We start from the raw sequence: 22,449 nt of genomic DNA, 5'->3' as shown, positions 1-22,449 counted from the left end.
GCAAATCGCCACTTAGCGGCGATCGAGGTTTGAAGATGCCTCAGGCTGAATGTTGAATGCCTGCCAAAGATGCGTTTGCGTTTTGGCCAAATAAAACGCTGAAGCACCCGGAAACACACAAATCACACGGTGCAAAACGGTGTAAACGGTGCAGATGGAGTGCCATGTCTGGGTCTCGGTCTGGCTCGGGCTCTGCTCCGGAGCCACTCTTCAGGAGTCAGTCAGGAGGCAGGAGACAGGCTTTTTTATTTTGGAAAGTATAGAAAACAAAACACACACACAAACACACAGAGAGAGAGAGAGAGAGAGAGAGAGAGGGAGAGGGGTAGGGCAGACCTCGAACAAATCCAATTCGCATTGAAATTCGATATGAAAAATGAAGTAGAGGCATGTTGTTGCTGTCGAGTTGTTCAAGTGAAGCGCTGACGGGTAGTCCTCAGTCCTCATCCACCGAATCATCTCCTCTCCCTCCACAAAACACACACATTGGATCGTTGTTTTTGTGGCTGTCGATGTGGACGCCGCTGGTGGATGGAGAAGACTATGGGCTATGGGCTATGGGCATGGGGATTATGGATGAATGGTGCATAGGCATATCGATGCCGACTTGATTTCCACTAAATACTCTCGAATGCGCGAAAAGTGCATGGCGAAAATGGTTAGCAAAGGCCAACAATCGCATCTTAAATTACGCTCCAAATGCACACACACAAGTCCGCATGTAATTATTTACGTTTTCGGTGGAAAAACGTCCAAAAGAAGGGAAGGATGGAGTGAGTGATTCCCGCAATTAACGCAGAAAGAGCGAGAACTCAAGAGTGCTGTGTATGTGAGTGTTTATTTCATCAGTTTAATTTTGATGCAGCTGATGGGTATCAGCGCTAGTTTCATGGTCATGATTCAGGATTATTCTTTACTCGTGCGAGTTTTCTTCTTTAAAATCAAATCCATTGCCATTCCCCTTCCATTCCGATTGACACAACAGCCCGCAAGTGAGGAGCTGCTCAAATCTAATTAACAATTATGTTTATCATAAACAAATGCAGAAATTAGTTAATTTCGGGCTCACAAAAGTAGGCAACGGCGAAATTTGTGGCACTGCCATCGCACTTTTAATGAGCTCACACAGATACGCACACACACACACACACAGCCATGGTGTAGGTGGAGCTTTATTTGAAAGTTTCGCCCCGCATCGCAGCATGCCAACATGCCTGGCAACACCCACACACACAGCGACACACACACATGCATCACAACATATTAGCAATTAAAATTTTCTTAGTTAATTACTTTAAGCAGACGACGACGCAGTCGACGCCGACAAGGACGACGGACGACGGACGACGGAGGACGGAGGACGACGACGACAACTGCGTCAGCACGAAAAATTCAAAAAGCAAACAAGTAAGAAATTGTGTGGCCTGTGTGTGCCGAAGCTTCAGCTACGCTTCCAAATCTAAACCAAAGAATGATTGCTGCCATTTCAAAGATATATGCTTACTGACAATGACAGTGTGGATTGACTTTTGTTAGCTCTTTGCATGTGGCAAGTTTCGATATTTGTACATCTTATATATCCGTGAATCGTTGCTATATTCAAGCCAAAAGAGTTTTGGATATTTGGAAATATCATTGAAAGATATTTGAAATATTTCCTTTTGCAAAGAATTCATCGAACCCGCTCAGAAGAGCATACACAAAATGTGGCAGCAAAATGAAAGGCGGCAACAGAGCCAGGCTCCGCACTCTTTCTATCCTTGTACAAAAGGAAAGCTCTCCCCACACGCCGCACCCTCTCTCTGCTGCCCCTGCCGAGTGAATTTTATGAAATTTATGCGCATTTCACTAGAAAATTTAATTAGGAAATCTAATTTGCTCAAAAGCGCATAAAAAATGTTGTCGCTCTGGGTCCCGCTCCACCATGCCTCACGCTTCTCTCTGTCCCTCTTCTTCGCTCTGACACTCTGTCTCTGTCTCTGTCTCACTCTAGCTTTGCTTTCCGCTCGTTCCGTGTCGCTTCTTGTGCCCCGCTGCCAGCTCCTTGACTTGTTCATTTTGTAAGCTGCGCGCCATTTTTGCTAGCTAGCCGCAGCCTCCACATGGCTCCACATCCCCAAACTCATCTCCAAACCCATCGTCAGCCTCTAGTTGGTCCCATTCCTAAGCTCCCTACTCGCCACTCCCCGTACCGCCGCTTCCGTACTCCCCTTGCTATGCATCAAGTAACCAACAAAATGACTAATTCCTCGCCCATGTGCTGTGTGCTGTGTGCTGTGTGCTAGTGTGTCTGCAGCAGTGTGTATGATGGCAGTGCGGCACTGTGGCCACACATTGAGTGTGTGTGTGTGCGTGTGTGTGTGTGTGTGCCGCATAAACAGTTGCATGGCAAAATACGCTAATAAAGTGGCTGAGTTGTTGGCAACGCGACGACGCATCGTCTCGGCAGCGTCGCAGCCAGCTTCTGCGTCAGCATTGACGTTGGCGCTTGCGTTGGCGTTGCGGCAACGTCATCGTCATCGTCATCGTCGGTGGCATCGTCGAGGGGCATTTGCAATTTGCATTAGCACCAAAGTGGCTGCGTTTTTGTATGTGCATGTGTTGGTGTTGGTGTGGGTGTGGGTGTGTGGCATGCCCCCGTCCCTGCCCCAGCTGACATCCATGTATTTTTGCTTATTTTTGTGTGTGCTTTTTTCGTACTAATTAGAAATTAAATTGAATTATTTGCTTGAGGAATCAAACAGAAACCGGAAAACGCAGAAAATCATTCGTACAGAGAGCGGGGAAGAACTTGGAGCAGCGGAATGGGGGAAGGAACACAGCAAGTGGGTACAGTAAATGCTTCAATTAACAGCTTTGATTGATGTATGACAGAGAACGCATACCCCCCCGAAAAACTTTGCCCAAAAAAGGGCACTTGGACACCCAATAAGTGGCAGAGTAAATAAAGATCGTAGGGGTAGAAATATGACAGCAAACGCTGAGGTTTCTTCAACATAGTCCAAGAGTTATATTATTCCCGCACTCAGCTTTGGTCATCCTTTCATTGCACATTCTGCCCGCGCATCCTGTTTGAAATAAATCATTAATTTCCATCCATAAATTAAAGTATTTCTGAGTCGCTCTGTTGGAATATTCCTTGGCAGTTTAATTCCCCGCTTAACGATTCATTTCAGTGGTTCCACTTTCCCTGATGCTTCATTCGGTCGGTCGGTCTGTCAGTCGGATGGTCTGTGGATGTCCTTCAAGCGACTTCGTCTGGAATTTATTCACGAAATTCGCTTTGACAACGGGTCTCCGACATTGTCCAGCGTTTGTTCCTGTCTAATTGCTCTTGTCTGTCTCGCTCTCTAGCTTTCGCTTTCTCTGTCTCTGTGTCTGTGTCTGTCTTCTTCTCTCTTTGGCAGGACAGCCTTCAGTACCTCGGTCCTCCCTCAGTCTACCCTTGGCCCCCACGTTCCCTCCGCTCGTTCCGCTCCTGTTGGTCGTAATTTGCGCACTCAATGGAAAATTGTTAATTAGATTCCTTGCTTGTCGTGTGACTTCGTCTTCTCCTGCTGCCCCTGCCACTGCCACTGCCCCATCTCCATCGAGTCCATTGTTATGCTGCCACACTACCACGACCCACTCGCCTCCCCCCACACCGTCACCTGGTGGCATAATGCCCCCCTCTGGGCTGCAGCATTTTAGTCAGCTTTGTGTCAAAGTTGGTTAACGTGATTGCTGTTGCCATATTGCCCGGGCCCCCGCCACGGTACCGATCTCCACCGCATAACCCTTTCTCTCTGCCCACACCCTCTCCCCGTTTCAGCTCTTTTTTAGCCAACTTCGCACCCACTTTGGGCCACCTTTCCGCTTCACCGACCCAAGCGAACTCAACGAACTTTAAGTGCAAAGCGCTTTGCGCCAACAGCAAACAAAACGAAAGCTGCAGCAGCAACTAAAACAACAACAACAACAACTACAACAACAACAACAGCAACAAGAGTGTCGCAATTTTTGCACTAAACTTTTTGCTCTTTCACTTTTTGTGGGCCTTCGGTGCAATCTCGACGCGGTAACGCTGTGCAGGAAGTAACACGGGAAAGAGACAGAGACACAAAGTCAAAGAGGGAGAGAGAGAGAAAGAGAGAGCCCAGGCGAAGAGGAGAGAGCGATGCAAAGGTGGAGATTGATCATTGAATGGAACTCTCCTGGAACTCGATCAACCACATGGAGCGGAGTGAAGTCGCGGAGCCATTGGGCTTCCGTTAATTATAGTTTTTTTCATATATTTTCTATGTATTGCTTACAACACGATTCCTGTGTCTTATTCTAGATTCCATTCTGGTTAATTCACTCATCATTTAGCATTCATATTGGGCATTCCTTTGGTTTTGTGTGTGTCTGAAAACAGTGACATCTCCATCAACGGATCATATTTCTGTTGCAGATTCTTTCCCCGAATTCATTCTCCGTTTTGGCGGACAGGTTGTCCGTCCATCCACATCCACATCCACCCTTGCCATCCTTTGGCCACCCCTGCACTGGCGTTGACATATTCACATTCAGTCAACGGGTGCGATGTGAATCGCGATTGGTTTCGCTTCACACATGTCATCTTCATGCGAGTGAGTGGATGATTCGAATGCCGTCATACCCTCGCAGAGGGTATTGTGAACGTCTTTTCGTTTCACAATTCTTTTAATCTTTAAAATATAATTTAATTATCATAATCAGAGCACAATCGGAGGATCATTTCATCAAAACAAACCATGTGCAAGGGTATAAAACAAACATCAGCCTCAGTGCCGGCTCTCATTGGATGTTTGTGTGTGTTTTTTTCGTGTCTTACGTGTTTCAATTAGGATCAGGGTGGGAGTGCGGGGACGCTGCATCGCATTCGCCATGGCCAGCAAATAAAACTTAGACACGCTCGGGAAGGATTCGTGGCACAATGGAAAAAAAGGGGGAAAAAAATGCCAATTAAAATCTTAGCCATGACAAGTGCATCACGATGGGCCGACACAAGTGCAGCAGGCAGCAGACTCCGCCAGAATGTCATGTGGGTGGCTGGTGGCTGGTGGCTCTCTGGCACCCACACCCGCTGCTGCACTTTGGCCCCGACTCTGGGGCACTCCCACTGGCCCGAGCATCCACTCGGAGCCACCATTCAAGGCAAATTGCCCTACTTGTCAGTCTCGGCTCATTCTGTTCTGCTCTGTTCTGTTCTGTTCTGTTCGCCGTCGTAGTCTTGGCCTTTGTGTAATCTTGTCTTGCAATCTGCTCGCAGCAAATGGCTCAAAAGTGGCTCTCCCAACGTGCCTGCCACCAGCAGGCAGGCAGGCCAGCCCCTTCATCATCATCTTCATCTCCATCTTCATCTTCATCTAATGTTGTTGCTGGTGGCTCTCGCTCTGCCGTTGAGTTGCCTCAAGTTCCCGACTCTGGAAGAATGCAGCCGTCGAGTGGCTCCGCTACTAAAGGAAGACTTAAGCAGGGCACTTCGCCCCATAAAAACAGAATAGAAAGAATGCGCGGCCAAGTGGCCAAGTTCGTGTTCGCCCCCCCGCTCTGCACGGGCACTGCCACTGGCTGGCCCCAGTCAGAGATTAGAGCCCTATAAGGGCCTACCTACTGCTAAAAACAACGGCAGCAGCAACAGCCACAACATCAACAAAAAGGCAATTAAGTGGGCAAGACAATACGAGTGCCACCACAGCAGCAAGATGCAAAGAGAAATGCTGAGGAAATGTCGAAAGTGGCTAAGGATAAAGATGCATTGGAAATGGATCAAAGCAGTGGAGAATGACTGAAAGTTAATATGCAAAATAACATTCTCTATTACAATTAATTAAATTCATAAACTCATAATCAATTAACAAGTGAAAAATAATCCATTTAGATACTTTCTGGCTAATATTTCAACGTTCATTGAATAGTTTTGCGGTTTAATTTGTTGCAAAACAAGTAGAGTGCCGCTTTCCCGTTTGATTTTAATGGAAAAAAAATAGTTCTCGCCTCAATTTTTGGGTGCTCAATCAGCAGACGTTCTTCTGATTCGCTCGACAGACATTTCAATTTATTGGCACACTCATTGGTGGCCCGTTCCACACACAGTGCTCCACCACTGCACACACCTTTTCAAAACCACTTTGCACTACAGAATCCAGAGTCCCGAATCCACAATCCATCCATCCATCCAGCCATCCCCTTGCCACGATTGCCGTAGCGTTTCTTATTAGACAAGTTTATGTGAGCGCTTCGCATTTCTTTCGCTTTGTTTTTGGCTTGTGCTCGCTTCTGTGTGTGAGTGTGTGTCGAAAGGGTTAAAGCAAACGGAGGACAGGACATGTGTCCTGCGGACCAGCAGCAGCGGCAGCGGCAGCATGTGTGTATGCGGAGATGTATGCGCGTGCAAATTGCGTATAAAAGCGTATGTTGAAAATATTTATTGCCCGTTGCGAATGCAACAAAATGAAAATGAAAATGAAAATTTCATTATTTGACTTTTGTCTCTCGCTCTGTGTCTCTCTCTGGCTCCTGCCACATGTGTGTGCATTTTTTTGTCTCCTGTTTTTGTTAGCTAAATTGTTTATTTTATTAGCAATTTGGGAAATTTATGGGCCTGCCAGGCGAAAACCCTTTCCACATGACTCCTGGCCACGCCCTCGCCCCCGCCACTGGGGCAACCGCTTCGAAATGAAGCGCAGGAATGCCCATTAATTAGGGTAGACACAGAGGAGGAGGCACAAAAAGAGACAGATACACAGGCACGGACATATGTATGTACATGTGTGGAGAAAGAGTAGTGCTGCCCTCTGTTGGTCGGGGTACATGCGAGGTCCTTGGATTCGGTCAGCGAATAAGCTTTTGCCCCCCGCCAGGACTGCATTATGGTCTGCGCATTGCCTACCTTTAGGGGTTCCACTTAATTTCTGTCCTGCCACACATTCCTCTTCCTCGGACTCTTAGCTTACCTGGCAAACATGTTCCAGCGCCTGCCGCAAAGTTCTTCAGCTGCGGAAACCCTAAAGGAGAGAAAGAAACATTGAGTATCCGTATGAGCTCTCACATTTGGTTCAATTAAAATAAATGTATGGCTTGAAAAGCTTGAAACTATAATTATTATTATAAGTTCTATCATTTTGGTTCCTCTATGGCTTGATCTGGGCATTCACTGCGAGTGTGCACTGTGCACTGTGCAGGGGCGACTGGTGATTGTGATTTTCTCAGCATTTATTAGCCACACAAAGGCCCACGCCCGCACACAAGAACACACAAACACAACTGTAGCCGGGGGGGCTAGGGAGAAGATCAAGCAAGAGCCCCTCCCTGGAGCATGGAATACTCGCTTATCGTTCACTTATCGTACATATGGGCAGACACTCAGAAATGCAAATCGATGTCAAGACCAGCGCTCCTCACTGCCACCCTGCCGCTGCCCCAGCCTCTTCCCGGGGAGTGACATATCAAAGCAAAATCAAATTTGACAGACAACCGCGCTAATTTCTGGTCGATGTTTCATTGTTTCAAGGCGTTCGCTCCGTCTCGTTTCGGCTCTGTTCGGTTTCGGTTCAGTTTTGTGTCGAGGTCTCGGTCTGGGCTCTGGGCTCTGGGCTTTGTGTGTGAGCCGCGAAAGGGGTTGTCCATGCCCTGGCATTTCCCTCAATTGTTTTACGGTGACGCATTTCGAGAAACGATGCCAAGTACAATGGGACCAGCTCGAGCTCCAGCACCAGCACCAGCAGCAGTCGCAGAGGCAGGGCAACCGCTTTAGCTCGAGTCGCTGTCGGACATTTAATGATGATGATGATGCCTATGCTCGTAATAATGTTTTTGATGAGGTTAAGGAACGTCTACAATCAAACTACATTTATTAGCTTATGGTTCGGGGATCGGATCGGCACAATCGCAGCAGCTTTACCAGGAATTCCAATTACGATTTCTTTGCTTTTGCTTTTGCGTTTGAGTTCCGAGTTCATGAAATCCGATATTGCGCAAAATCTCTCTAAAGAATTGCGAGGAACAAACAAAAACTACAGCCCAGGCATAGCTCTGAGAGGCAGAGGGAGCTCAGGGGAGGGGGGAACAGTTGAAAAGGGGAAAAAATGCAAGTGACGAAGTATTTATAAACTGATTAACGCCAAACAATAGCTGATATGGGTCGAACGGCCTGCGTTTTGGGCTTCTGCTCTTGGGGATCGCCGAGGCAGAGCGAGGGAGCATTTCAATTGAATTTAGAGCAAGTTTCTAACCATCGACTGGAGATTGGAGATGGGCGAGTGGAAAGTGGGGACCATGAACCCTAGACCTGCCCCCTCCCAGACCACACACAGCGTATTGGGTCGTGAGCTCACGCCGGATCCGGACAACCTCACCGGACAGCTCCCAATTGCCTCGGGCCGGTCGCATGCAAAGTAGCCGCTTCAGTGTCCAGCGAATGAGTCTCAAAGTGCTTCTCAGCAAACGGATGACGGGGCTGCGGGGAAGCTTCCAACAAGTTGTTCGAATAATATTCAAATGCGAGCTGAAGAGCTCGAATGCAGCACCGGGTGAGTGAAGTGTCGCTTTCGGCACAAATGCGAGCTTGGACAGCATCAATGAATGGGAATACCTGTTTGCGAGAACATACCACGGACAAATGCCCACGAGTATCTGTACATAAAGGCCTCCATGTCATTGTGTGGAAGGGGCAACTTCATTTGCCTTAATCTGTTTATTTTTGTAAGTTTTTAGGAATTATATTTAAATCTTTAAGTGATCCATCAGTCTCTAATGGAAGATCGATTTATCCACCAATTTGTATTTATTAATCAGAATACGTGACTTGGGACAAGCGGGGTCTCAGACGATGACTGGTGCGCGGTGGTTCAGTCCGCTTCAATCGATTGCGTGTATTCGATGCAACGCACTCATTTTTCATGAAAGTCTGTAAATCTTCCAATTTGATGGACTCGCGTTCGTCCCGTTTTGCAATGGCCTGCGACTCGTGCAGCTTCCTTTGCGCCTCATCTGCAACAGGGTGGTGCTGGCTAGATATCTATCGGTTTCCATCACGGATCACTTACCGATGGGCATATCAAGAAGAGCTTTGGCTAGCTCGTGGTCTGGAAACATGGGCAACTCCACAACTCCCTCAATTATTGAGTACAACTTGCTGCAATAATTATCGAATTCCTCCATTGCAAAGTTCTCTCAAATTATTTTGTTTGACTAACGAACAAGTCTTATTTTCGAATGAAATATAATTGAGGGGTAACTTGATTTTCAAATTTCCACTGCCAAGCATGCAATTTAGGCACATATTAAGAAAAATAGTAGCAGTTGCTTTGCTTTTTCCATCAAAATGTAATGGATGTTGCACTAAGCACTAAATGCCTTACCTTCTACATAGTTAATGTGCCATTCACATATGTACAAACTTACATATATAATTATGTACATGTACATATACATACATATGTACATATTTATTACAGTAAAATCCCACAGAAGAAATGCACTTTGTTCCTTAATTCCTTATGCATTCTTCAGATAGATGAGCTCTTCCATTAAAAGCTAATTGTATGAATACTTTTGTTTCTAACTCTGTACCGTACGGTACATAAATATATGTACTCCGTTCCCCTATCATCGAGTTTTCAGTGTGAATGCACTCATTCGATCAGGTGTACCAGCTGGACTCGTTTGCTCTGCCCATAAATGAAACAATTTACAGCCAAAAAAGAAATAGAGAAAAAACTGCTGAGTAGCCACTCCAAATAGGCATATAGATGGCCAGCACTGCATAATTAGCAGTCGCGCCGTCGCTCTAGTCATTGTCGCTCCAGACAGTGAAAGCAGCTGATGGCCGAAATGGCCTGAGAATAGTCGAATTCCAACTCAAAACTTAGACTCCAGGCACTAACTCCCCAAACGAAAGGCCGTTTCGAGCCGCTGAAGAAGCAGGCAGAAGGCAGCCGAGGAAACTCAAGTGCCAAATCGTGTTTATTTGCGTTATAAAATTAGCGCAGCGGCGCTCAAGTGTAGCCTCTGCGACTGTATCTCTGCGCGTGAGTGTGTCACTGTGGGGCCAGTGGCGTTGGAGGGGGACAAAGGAGCAGCAGCCGATTGACGAAAGAAATGAGAAAGCCAAAGCAGAGCAGGAGAGAACCGAACTCGTTTAAGATTTAGAATTTAATATGGATATAAAGCAGCTAAGGAAAATCCTTATCCCCCTTTCTGCGACTCTACGCCTCTGGCCCAAGTGTTTGGTGTGCAGTTTGTGGAGCGCCGAGCTTTTCGGAGCACGGAATATTGCCCGTCTCTGATTGCCATGTGACGCGGCACAAAATCTAGCTTATGAATACAATTGTATCTGCATACGTACATATGTACAGCCACGATTCTGCCTACTTATCGCTGACTTTTATTATTATTATTATAATATGCGAGTGATTATGGTGAGTGAATTTTCTATGCTTTATTTTTGTGTGTTTTGTGTTTGCGTGGTGTTCCAGTCGAACAAATTAGAAATAATTGCGGCTAATTCCGTTGAATGTGTATCGCTGATTGTGAATCAAACTCTCCGGCTGGGACTGCACTCACTCACACTCGGACAGTCGCACATTCACACTGATACTCGCATTCATTCTCACACTGACTCACTCGCACAGCAAATTAACCCCTTGAGTGGCACTCGGCACTTCGTTCGTCAAGTTGCTTTAATTGACTTTTAAATTTGCAAAAAATCAAAGCGAAAAAGTGTGACAAAGTGCCAAAAAAAGAATGGGTGCGAACGGGCATGGGATTTGGGGAGGGACCGGACCATGGGGAGAGGCGGAGGTTAGAGTGCAACTGAAACAATAACTGCACTCGTGCCGCGTTGTCGGTGTCGGCATCGAACATTTTCACACCTCAGACAATGCCCACGAGTGCCACTGAGCGGGAGTAGAGTGGGCCGAAGGGTGGGGCACACTCGACTCGCCGGGCGGTCGTCCGCCCCACTCAATGAAGGGCGTTTGTCGACAATTTCTCTTTTTTCTTTCCCATTTATTTCTCATGTAGATTTTCCGCTCTTGTCGTTGTTTTTGGGTGGTTTATTTTTTCTTTCTAATTTACGTCAACGCAAAATCAAAGCAAAGTCAAACGACTCTGCATGTCTGCTCGGGGCCTGGTCTATAAGGCGGCACCACAGACCGCACACATTGTCCGAATACCAGACCAGAGGAAAAACTACAATTAAGAATATTTTTATCATCACAGAGATGGGTGGATGTGGCAGGAGAGCGGAGCGGCAGGCGGACTGGCTGGCAACTGGGGCTATTAGCAAAGTGGCTCAAATATCAAAGGGCAGTCGATGTCACGGTTGGAACCGCTTTGGGGCACCACTGACAAGCAGCAATTAGCAGCTCTGGAGCGGCGGATATGACCTAACGATTCGATAACCATACGGTATGAGGGGGGGTGCTTCCTGCACTATCGAATGTAAGTTTATATCAATAATTGATTATTAAGTGGCGATAATAAGATAAGTGAATGTGCATTAAATAGAGAACTTATCAGTGAGATGTTGCCACTTCTTTGGGTATAGAATGATGGGGATAAATAGTTCCAAGACATCAACTGATTTGCTTTAGTTCTAACCATAAACCTATCAATTACCACCAGCAAAGTACGAAAATTCGGACATAATTTATCGCCTAAGTACCTAAGAACAAATAGAATTTATTCCCCGACTAATCGATTATTGTAGAAGAATGAGTTAAGCCATCTATGGCAATCTGGCGGCGCCTTGGCAGCCCACACACAATCCGCTAAATGGTTAATTTCGAGCCACAAGTAATTTGCCAAAATATGCATTTGAGTGGGCAAAGGAAAGTCTAAGGCTATCAATTTGCAATAACAAAATTTGCCAAATAGATACATCTCCACATACATACGTATGTAAGTACACATGTGCGAGTGTGTGGGTGTGTGTGGGTGAGTGCTTTGGTGTGTCGGCAAACACATCAAAACGACTGTCACAACAAAGCGAGGACGAGCAACAAGGAGAAGGAGAACCAAAGTGAAAATTGTCAATTAAATGCTGGCGAAAAGCAGAGAAAATCGTTTTCTTTTCTGGTTTTTTTTCCTTCTTTGTTCGTTGTTGATGTTGTTGTTGTTGTTGTTGTGGGGCAACCAATTTTCCGATTTGGTTTTCTCCTTCCGTCTGTCGTCGCTGGTAAAAGATCAAAGGCACTTAATGGCCACGTCGTGAGGCGCCAATTGGAAGCTTCACAAGCTTTTGCTTGGGGCACACTCTCTCCCCTTATCTTCCTCGCAGCCCCTCCCGCTGCCCCTCGCACAGCTTAGCCTTAGCCGTGGCTGGGGCAGGAAATCCGCCCCCGAAAGCCATGCGAGAACTTGATGCGATTTTTTAATTGACGAACGGGGCACGCAAATGGTTCAAAAATCAACAGGGAACCAAATTTGTTTGCTATATAAAGAGCAGAACGAGTCAACAATATGCAAAATTAAATACGATGACGCGAATGAAAAGGCACAAAGCTACAGCAACAACAAAACTAGCCACGAAAAGGGCTACACTGCAGATTGCCCCGAATGGGGGATGCCCTAAACGAGGTTTAACGCTCCTCCTAATAGATTTACACATGGTAAATTTGAGAGCTTATGGGCAACAAATGAAGTTTGGCTGGTCTTACACGGGTTGTACACTTTATTCCAAAACTTAAAATCAAGATCAAAGCAAAACAAAAAGTAAATAAAAGAAATAAATATCTTACGAATCTATAATTTTGGGACTCAGTTAGTCATTGCTATTACCATAAAGATTTTATCTATCTATGGAACTCTGCACGAATGATATTCTCTCTGTTCCATGATCTTCCCATAAGCCAATATGCTTCACGAACTCCCCGACAGCGACAAAGTTCTTTCTCACATTTATTAAACGCAAATTGCGAAGACGACGAATCGGTGGAAATGTGCGATAAACGAAATAAAAATAAAAATACAATAATTAAAGTAAAGCAGAAACAGCAACAAAGCGTCGCAGCGGAAAAGAAAACCCCCGCCATATGCGAAAAGAGAGCCCGGAAGTAGATTCGTGTATATAGAAAAATGTAAATTAAAACTTAAATCGAAAACCCAGTTCGATATCTCTCACATATTTCAAATGGAAATTGGCACAGTGAATCAGAGCAGCCCAGATGGAGATGGAACTGGGGATGGAGATTGGAGATGCTGATGACGATGACGATGACATTTCAACGCTAATTATAATAAAAATAACAAAAACAACAGCTGCTGCCACTTGAATCTGCAAGATTATCTTCCCCTGCTGCTGTCCCTGCCTCTGCCAGTGATTCTTCGTCTGTCACCGACTCTCCGCTATATCTTTTTTCGTCTCTCTCTTACTCTTTCTCTCTCTCTGTTTTTGTGTCTCTGGGTTTGCTGTCATCGACTCGGCTTTGGATGATATTGCCACTTGCTGCTGCCTCCGCAGTTGGCCCCGCCGCTTGCAAATGAGCTTGAGACCCAGAGACAGCAGCAGGTCGACAGCAGCGGAGCCGTCTCGAGCCGCGACTCTGGCCCTTACGTGTATAGGTGTCATTGCCTTGTGCTGATCGTCGAACAAAGACGCCTCTACAGTGGCACCAGCGCCATGGGTAATCCACATAAATATAGTTCAATGAGAGCAGCATTTACTATTACTCAACGCTGATATTAAAAAACTACAGGCTGCCATCCATTCGCATCTAAAATTCTAGCAATATATCTTGGAATAAACATTGGAGTTAGTTTCAAAATAAAGCTACATGCAATCTTCAATGTCAGAAAATGTATTATTTATCATTTATGTTCATAGCTTTTACAGCATCCCATGAACTTTATTTATTCAGCAAACATACATATGAAGATGTTGTCGTACATTTATGATTGCCCTTTGCATTGGTTAATAAAAAGCGAATATTTTTCAATGGAAACGATGGATAAATAAATCCTAATTTGGATTATGTACGAAACTTAAGCGATCTATTTTTTAATAGCAGAAGTCTTGTAAGAACTCGAGGTAGGATGCCTATGCTCCCCCAAGCAGCCCACCTCGTGTAATGATCATAGATATATGAACAATTGCTTTCATTATTCGATTCTCATCCCACTGTAGCACTCCACTCCACGCTCTCTCACACTCGCACTCACACACACACGCACATGCAGCCGGAGCAGAGCAATTGCCATTGCAATTAGCAGCTCAACTTGAGTGGTGGTGGCGGAGGTGGCTGGAGAGGATGAGGATGCGGATGAGAGGGAGTGAAGTGGTGCTGGCCATCCGTTGGAGGCTGTCTGCTGGTGCTGGGGGGAAGACGTATTGGGGCTAAAGCTGATTTGCTTCTCGATGGCCCGCTGATTAATTTCTTTTTTATGCTAACTAAGCGGCACTCAGCCACCTCTCCGCACACACAGACCTACATCTGTGTATCTGTGTTTGTGTGTGTTGTGTGTGTTGTGTGTGTCTGTGTGCTCGTTTATCTGGCAGGTGACAGAACCAGTTGCGATTGCTAATTGCGCTTAAACTTTGATTGTTATTGTAACTGCCGCCTTTCGGGGGCAAAGCTTGCTGGGGTGGTGGGGGGCGGGGGATGGTGGTGGTTGATCGGGTTCAGTGGCTTACCCTGCGCATGTAGCAGCGGGTGGTGATGGTGGTGGTGTGGGTGGTGGTGCGGCATTGGAGGCGGCGGCACACCAGCAGCTGCAGCCGCAGCCGCAGCAGCCGCATGCGGATGTGGATGCCCTCCGTGCGGATGGTGCGGCTGATTGTGGTGGTGGTGCTGATGCACTGCAGCGGCCAGCTGGTGGGGCATAAAGGCGGCCGCCACCGCTGCATGGGCATTGAAGTAGGCCATGCGGGAGGCGGCTGCCATGGTCATTTGGTGGTGCTCCCTGTAGTGGTGGTGCTGCTGTTGCTGCTGCTGCTGCTGCTGATCTATCACCAATGACATGTTGTCACCCACTGCTCCACCTCCGGTTCCGCTTGCTGTGCCCGCTGTTGCTGTGGTTGTTGTTGCCACTGCTGCAACCGTATTATATGTTGCCACTGATGTTGTTGCCACTGTTGCTGCTGGTGCTCCACCTGCATCTGTGCTTGTTGCAGCTCCTCCTGCAGCTGTTGTGCTTGCTGTTGAAATACTTTTTGGCGATGCCTGGCTGCTGGCGGCTGTTGTCAGATCCGTTGGCGTCTCGCAGGTTGCCACCGTTTCCGTTGTGGTTGTTGCCGCTGCCGCCACGGCCAGCCCGAGGAGCTCCTGTATGGCAAAGGGCGAACGCTGCGGCATCGCTGCGGCTTGTGTTTCCCTCGATTAATCGATTGGCTGGCTCTGCCTCAATTGTTGTGCTGCTATTTTAATGGAACATTTTCGGGGCTTTCCCCTAAACGAGAACTCCAGCTGGCTCTCTTTTCGCTCTCTGCATTCGCTCTCTCTCTGTCTCTCTCTCTCCCTCTCTCTCTCCCCGTGTGGCACTCAGTGGCTCTTTGGCACCAGAGGCCTAGTATGCCGGCCCAAAGTCCCGCTAAACTTCACTTGAACCTACGATGCGGGGACCGAGCACTAAAAAAATTTGATTGCTGCGAGATTTGCGATTTGCGTTTTGCGAGATTTGTGGCACGCGTCGTTGTCGCTGTCGCTGTCGCAAAAACACACAACAAATTCGCAATAATTTCCACGTTAAACTGTTGCCTGACTTAATGTGCACCAGGAGTTTTGTCGTCGTCGTCGTCGTCGTGAAAAGCTAACGTTGCCGTTGTCGTTGTCGTTGCCGTTGCCGTTCCTGGTGGTTGGGCCCCGGCTAGAAGGCATTCAGCGGCACGGCCAACACACAACGGTAAACGGCTACGGCCACGGCAACGGAGCTGGCGAGGACCTGAAACCATCAACGCTGCCAGGCGGCAGGCAGCAGGCGGCAGAACATGCCACTGCCACTGCGCCACACCAGTAGCAGCAGAAGTAGCAGCAGCAGCAGCAGCAGCAGCAGCGACTGCAATCTGGCAGCGACTGCGCTGCCACGCAACGGTAAATCCAACGGCAGCGTCAGGGGCGGGTTCAGTCGCGCGGCGAGCATCTGGTTGCACCGCTCACACAGCTGCGAGTGCGAACGGTTCGGCTAGCGTGCGCACTTCCCCTGCCCGACGGGGGACCAACATGGCGCATGTGCGAGACGCGCTCTGCCTGTGCCAGAGGAGAGCAGCAATGGTGGGCCCGACCAGCTAGCCGCGCCGCTCTCACTCACACAGCGACTTCCAGCTCACTGGAATACTTCCAGCGAGACTGCCATGCTTGGTGGTGTGGGTGCGCTGAAGTGAGAGTGTGTTGGTGCCGCAGCTGCGAGTGTGTGCGGAACCCATTTTGTGTGTGGGAAGGATCGAAGCTCACGGCACGGGACTCTTTTTCGATGAAGGACGCCAATTTATAGTCCCAAAAACGAGTCGAGTCGAGTCGCGTCCGAGTTGCCAGTTGCGAGCACTATTCAAAAATATGTGCAGCTCCCTTCGGGTCTCTGCTGTGACATTTGCTGGTCTGTCCCTGTCCCTGCCCCATGCCCCATGCCCGCCATCCACCCTTCGCTCCATGCTTAACAATGAGAACCCAAAAAAAGCAGTCTAATTAAAATTTTCCTACAACTTTTACTATTAAAATGCGTAAATTAGCATTTACACAGCCCGCTGCCGGGCTGTCGGAGTGTGTTTGTGTGCGAGTGAGTCTGTCAGTCCTGTCCGTCCTAATGTGTGTGTGTGGGGCAGGAGGCAGAGATGGAGAGTCCTTGCTGCGCAGTCAGCAAATTTTAGAGAGCTACGGGAATTGGAATCGGAATTGGAAAATTTCGGGAATTGTTGACAAAAGCTGGGAAAAGGGAACAGGCACTAAAACAGAGCTTCAGCTTTGCCCCTCAGCCGTGAAGCAATCGAGTTCAAGTTCAAAACTGTTTATAGAGCTACTACGATGCATCTTTGCTGTTCCGAAGGATCTCAGCTGGCGCTCTACAGATTGAACTGAAATTTTAGCTGTTTGCTTGTCCGCAACCTGGGAAAACTATGCTGATGAATTCATAATAATACTCGCAAAAATAATTCGAAATTGTAAGCTTCAAACCAGAGACCCAAAAAAAAAACCATGCCAAAGATTTTGCTATGATATTATTACGCAGATTAAAGCTATTGCCCAAGACGCATCTAGAGTCGAAACAATGGAAATTAGAAAGCTTTGTTTGAGCGTATCAGCAGCTTGCCAATTTGGCATCCAACGGGTTTTTCAAGCGGGGCTTTTCTCACGCCCCCATGTGTCCACATCTACGAGCATGAGGAGGAGGCCCACGCGCGAGCTTCTGTCGCAATTAAACAATTGAAATGCCAGAGCCCCTGCCATTCCCATGGTATTCGTCGAATCGGATCGGATCCGTCGGGCCACGCAGTCTGCCAGCGATGCCGTCGGCGCAGGCGCGACGCTCTCAGCTCTCAGCTCTCAGCGCTCTGCCGATGAGAAGTGCGTACTGGAGGAATGTGGCTGTGGTAATTCGATATTTTGTGAGCAGGTTGCAGGATCTCTCGGGAGGCTGATGATTCATGCCAGAGCGTAGCCTGTTTTTCGAGCGAATTCGTTTATTTGCAGGAATTTGATTGTTAATTAACTTGCAATTTCAATCGCAGGGGAACGGTGATCGGGGATCAGTGTATCTCCGATCGTTTGGCTGTCAAAATAAATATTGAGTTTCCCCCCCATGGCCGAGGGGCGATTAATGATGATTATGCTGTGAGCAATTTGTCCGTAATACGATATCTTATTTTGGCATAGTTTCTCTAGTTTTTCCTTGCACATCCTCTGCAGCTTCCCACCTGGCGGCCATTGGCTACAGTTTTTCCCTCTGCCACTCACAGTTGTTTTGTTTTTGTTTTTGTTTTGCTTGGCCCTTGGCTTGGATTGTCCTTCAAGTTCCAAGAAGCTCTGTCCCGGATTCCACCTTCTTCATTGTTTTGCAAATATTTTGACGTGCGATTCTCTCACACAACGAGAGCGAGCGACGACACAGAGACACAGGGAAGGACGGACAACCCCTCGACTACCTGGCGACTGTCGGTCTGGGGTTTGGGGTCTCTGGTTCTGGTTCTGGTTTGGGTTCTGCTTCTGATTCTGGTTCGGGCAGTGCTCCCGATGCCTCCATGCTCCATCCTCCATCCTCCATCCACCATACTCCATGGCCGATGGATACCGGGTGCCCTGTCTGGAGCTGCGAACTGCTTGAGCTGCTCTTCACATTTCTGGTAGTTGACATGGCCCGCCAAATGATTCAATTATGACGATTGAGGCCCGCCGCTCAAGTGCGAAAGTTGACCAAAATCCCCAAATCGATGCCGAATCCGAAGTGTTCGAATGTCAATTAAGTGTCGAGATTTATTTACTTAACTATTATTGTCTTGAGACACAATCAAAATTGGACAAACTTAATTATGAACAATTAAAGTTCAGTTACTTTTTGTGTAGGCTTCCTCCTCCCCTCTCCTCTCCTCTCCTCTCCTATCCACTCCTCCGATTTACAAACACTTTTACCACCCGATTATTTTTGGGCAATAACTTCAGATTCGAGTGATGGCCAACAGACAGGCCCCATCGAGGGACGCCTTCAAGAGAGCCGTTGTAAGACTTGCCAAAAACCAAATACATACACATAAATAAATAATAATAATACAAAAAAAAAAACAATACACACTAACAATGTTGAATCGAATCGCACAAAACCCAACAGCCAGCAACAATTGTTGCTGCACATTGTTGTGTAATTAAGTTGTTTCGCTGTCGTCCACAAGTGCGTTGAACAAATCTTGTTAACTCTTCGACTCGCAGCTGGGGAGGGGTGCTGTGATGGGGCTGTGTATGGGTTTGGTGATGGTATTGGTAATGGTGTTGTTCAGGAGGGGAGCTCAGACAATGTTATTGTCACACAATTGTTGCCGTGTGATTAGTTGAAACTTTAATTGCCGCACAATGGCATAATAATAACGATAATGGCTTAAAGTCCCAATGGCTAAACGACACAAAAAATAGCCCAAAGAAAAAATAGTGTAAAATATATAGCTGGAAGTAAACGAAAATTGAATACTCTAAGCGGAGGAAACTATGCGATAAAGTTCTAAAGAATCTTTCCAATAGGTACTTTAGCATTATTCTAATGGCTGTCTCTTAATACGTAGAGTTTTCACCTTATAATACTTTTACAGCTCCATTTCAATATTATTTTTTGTTATTTTTTGTGCTGTCGCTATTTACCATTGTGAAAACATAACTTTTTGTGCATGGGAGCCTTCTATTTGCAGTGCCCTTTTCTCCATTGTGCAAAAAAGAGACATGCCTTAGGAAAGGGTATACGAAATGGTGGGGGCATGGCATTCTGTATTAGCCCTGAATTATGATCGTCATTATATTATTACTATTATTTATTATTGTTAATGCTGTTGGTGGTACTCCGACCATTGTTGCCTTTGTGTTTTAACTGATTTCGAGCTTAGTTTTCAATTATTTAATTGTCTATTTTGGGCTATTTGCCCCCCCGCACCGCCCCTGTCTCTCCTTGGGTCGTTTGGGTAACGTGAGAAAATTAATTTCTGCCCATGATTGGGTATGAGGTGAATGAATCTAAAAGTTTTCGCTTTCTTATCGGGAATCGGTTTCCAGTTCCCTGCTCACAGAGGGCGCCACTGAGCGTCCCTTTTATGGCTAATTTTCGCGCCCGAAGGCAATCAACGCCAATGCGGCTGGTTCGTGTCTCCGCTAAACGCTGCACAGAACTCCGACCGCAATTAGGAAAACTTTTGATTTCTTCGTTTAATTAGCAGCTAGTTAATGGTTTTGTTTGGTTTTGCATAACTAAATGTCTAAATTACGATACATTTTAGTAAGTTTTGAGTTTGTGTTCATTTTGCCAATACCCTGCAGTATTGTTCCCTGAACTTTTTAAAATTTCTGTTGTCTTTCCCCGCTGCCACTAATCCCTGGCTAAGTCTACAGTGTCCACACAGTGATTTCTTAGATTAACAGCTATATATGTTAATAGGATTATCTGCACTAATTTCCATTCAGTGAGGGGTGAGAGACGAAACTGTTGAAAATACTTGATCATTTGTATGGGGTGAAGTGCGAGAGAAAAGTGATTTATCATTTGAGAACACTTGAGAGTGAGGATGCTCTGACAAGGGTTGGGTTGCTTCGTATCTGGCCTGGAACTGGTACTGGTACTGGTGCTGGTACTGTGACTTGGCTTGGGCTTGGGCCTGTCTTTGGCCCTATGTGTGTGCTACCGAAGTGGCCGAAGAGTGTGCTCGACAATGACGACGAACCAATTTATGGGACAGGCCGGGCAGACAGACGACGGGCACTTGAGTAAACCGAAAGGCAAACACTACACCACGAGAGGGATAGTGATGGATAGGCTGAGGCACTTGGGTGAGCAAGGGAGTGAGAGAGAGAGAGAGAGAGACAGAGCGGAGGTGTGATTAGGGGTGGTGGCGGCTGTTTCCAGTGGTGGTTGCCGCTGCCCGACTGCCTGCTGGTGGTTGTAGTTGCTCGTGAGGTAAATTAGAAAATAAGCAACAAAAAATGCAAAGCCAAAATAAATTAGTAGCCAACACACCAACACAAATAAGGGAACGGAACGGAACGGTACGGATAACGGATAACGGATCGCGAGGGGTGTCAAATCCAAAATGGCCGAACGAATAACGACAACTACAACAACGAGAACAACGGCAACGTCAACTCTTGAATTTCAATTGAAGTGTAACAGAAGAAGTAGCCAGCCGAGGGCCGCCGCTGGGTCTGGAGCGGCACACAGGCATCTGCATAATAGTACCCTCGATGGCCGTCACACTGCGAGAAACTTTCAGTGCTGCAGTTGGAGTATTCTATTGCAAAGGCAAATGCCAAATCGATGCGAAGTGGTTGGGGTAATAGTGGAGAATATATCAATGCGGTTCAGAGGAAAATAAAATGGGGAAATTATGTAATATTTTATACATTTTATAGATGGATTTCTAAGCGAAAGAAGATCGAAAGATCGATGGATACATCCACTAAAAATACATAAAAAATGTATACACTTTGACGGGATGGCGCTGCGTTTCATGGAATCACAGGAGGTTTCGCACAGTGCACTGCGCTGGACGGGGCGCTAATGATGATGGAAGGTCCCGCGCCTCGTTTATGGGTTAATCAAATTGTATGTGCGAGATTTCAGTTATGCAAAGCAGTGAGGGGAGTGGGATTCAAATTTGAATGGGGAAGGGGAATGGGCACGGGAAGGGGAATGGGAATGACTTCAATTAGACGCTCGACGCTCGAAGCTCGCTCGATGTTTGATGTTTGGATGGCTAAATTGATGGATGGATGGTGGCGGGTGTCGAGCAGACCGGCAGCCAACCAAAAAAGGGGAGTACTCGTGCAGCACAAAAAGAAGCAGCAGAATTATAATAAAAAAGAAAACATGGCAGCTTGCCAGCCCAAACGGGGAGGACTGGGATGATGAGGAGGAGGAGGCTGAAGAGGAGGAGTGCCGAGCGGCAGCCACTTTCAATTGTGGCAAATTGCAGGCGTTTCCGGCGCTCAGCCGGCTGCCATCATTACTTATTACTCGGGCTCATTCATTCATTTTTTTCCACTGTTCCGCTACTCGAGAGGGCACTCTCTCACTCTCTCTCCACCTCTGTCTCTCTCTTTCTCACACACTCTTCTGGACGAAATATATTTTTGTGGCATTTTATTTGTTAATTTTCAAATCAAAGTCCGCGCGAGGGAGAGGAAGAGGGACTGGGACTAAAGCGACATGACGCAAATTTGATTATTTCGCTTTCAAGCTGTGCCTCGCCCTGGTAGGGGGTGGAGCAGGGACTGGGATTGGGACTGGGACTGAGACTAGGAGTGGCAAGAGTTGCCAAGTTTCCCCTGGAAAAAATGAGGTCCATTGTTAAAAGCTCGTCCTCGGATTGTCGCTCGTTTTTGCTAATGAGCCATTCAAGGGCCCTGGCCACCCCGATTTGCATATGGGTCCATGGAAAGGGCCACAACAAAATCGAATCAAAATAATGGAATATTCCTCAATTGGAGTATTGTGTACGGAAGTACGGATTCGTCACTTTGGCTAGGGATGAGACAATTTCCATGGCGGAATGGTAAGGCATTGATTAAGTTGAATGTCCGTGAGTTAGTTTCGAATCTAAACTTTCAGACAATTCAAATGTAAAATATAAACACGGGATGGCTTTTGTTGGCTTGGTTCTTGGAGGGTATTCGAGAAGATGCAGTTTGATTGCTGCTACTTTAAACATTGAAACGTCTCGAAGTGTACATTGATCCGAATATTACAATTTGTGGGACATTTATCACAAATTTAGATGAATTTTCTTGGTTTTGGTAGCAAAAAGTCTCCCGAACCAGCTTAACAGCT

The 22,449-nt window shown here is 46.8% G+C and overlaps 1 protein-coding gene across 2 annotated transcripts in view; it reads right to left on the bottom strand.

Annotated features, from left to right (window-relative positions):
- The window catches only part of LOC117890544 (homeotic protein ocelliless), a 38,503-nt gene extending 22,583 nt beyond the window's left edge, over positions 1 to 15,920 (bottom strand). For both annotated transcript variants that reach the window (XM_034795472.1, XM_034795481.1), the window contains exons 1-2: positions 14,639 to 15,920; positions 6,960 to 7,010 (exon numbers count right to left, since the gene is read on the bottom strand). In XM_034795472.1, the coding sequence (XP_034651363.1) occupies positions 6,960 to 7,010; positions 14,639 to 15,299 (712 nt within the window). In that variant the 5' untranslated portion in view covers positions 15,300 to 15,920. The remainder of the gene's footprint in view (positions 1 to 6,959; positions 7,011 to 14,638) is intronic.
- Positions 15,921 to 22,449: the final 6,529 nt, after the last annotated feature.

Source organism: Drosophila subobscura, chromosome A, assembly GCF_008121235.1.
Source record: "Drosophila subobscura isolate 14011-0131.10 chromosome A, UCBerk_Dsub_1.0, whole genome shotgun sequence".
Classification (NCBI taxonomy): domain Eukaryota; kingdom Metazoa; phylum Arthropoda; class Insecta; order Diptera; family Drosophilidae; genus Drosophila; species Drosophila subobscura.
Note: the sequence above shows the minus strand (reverse complement) of the source record. Positions and strands in the feature narration are given on the sequence as shown.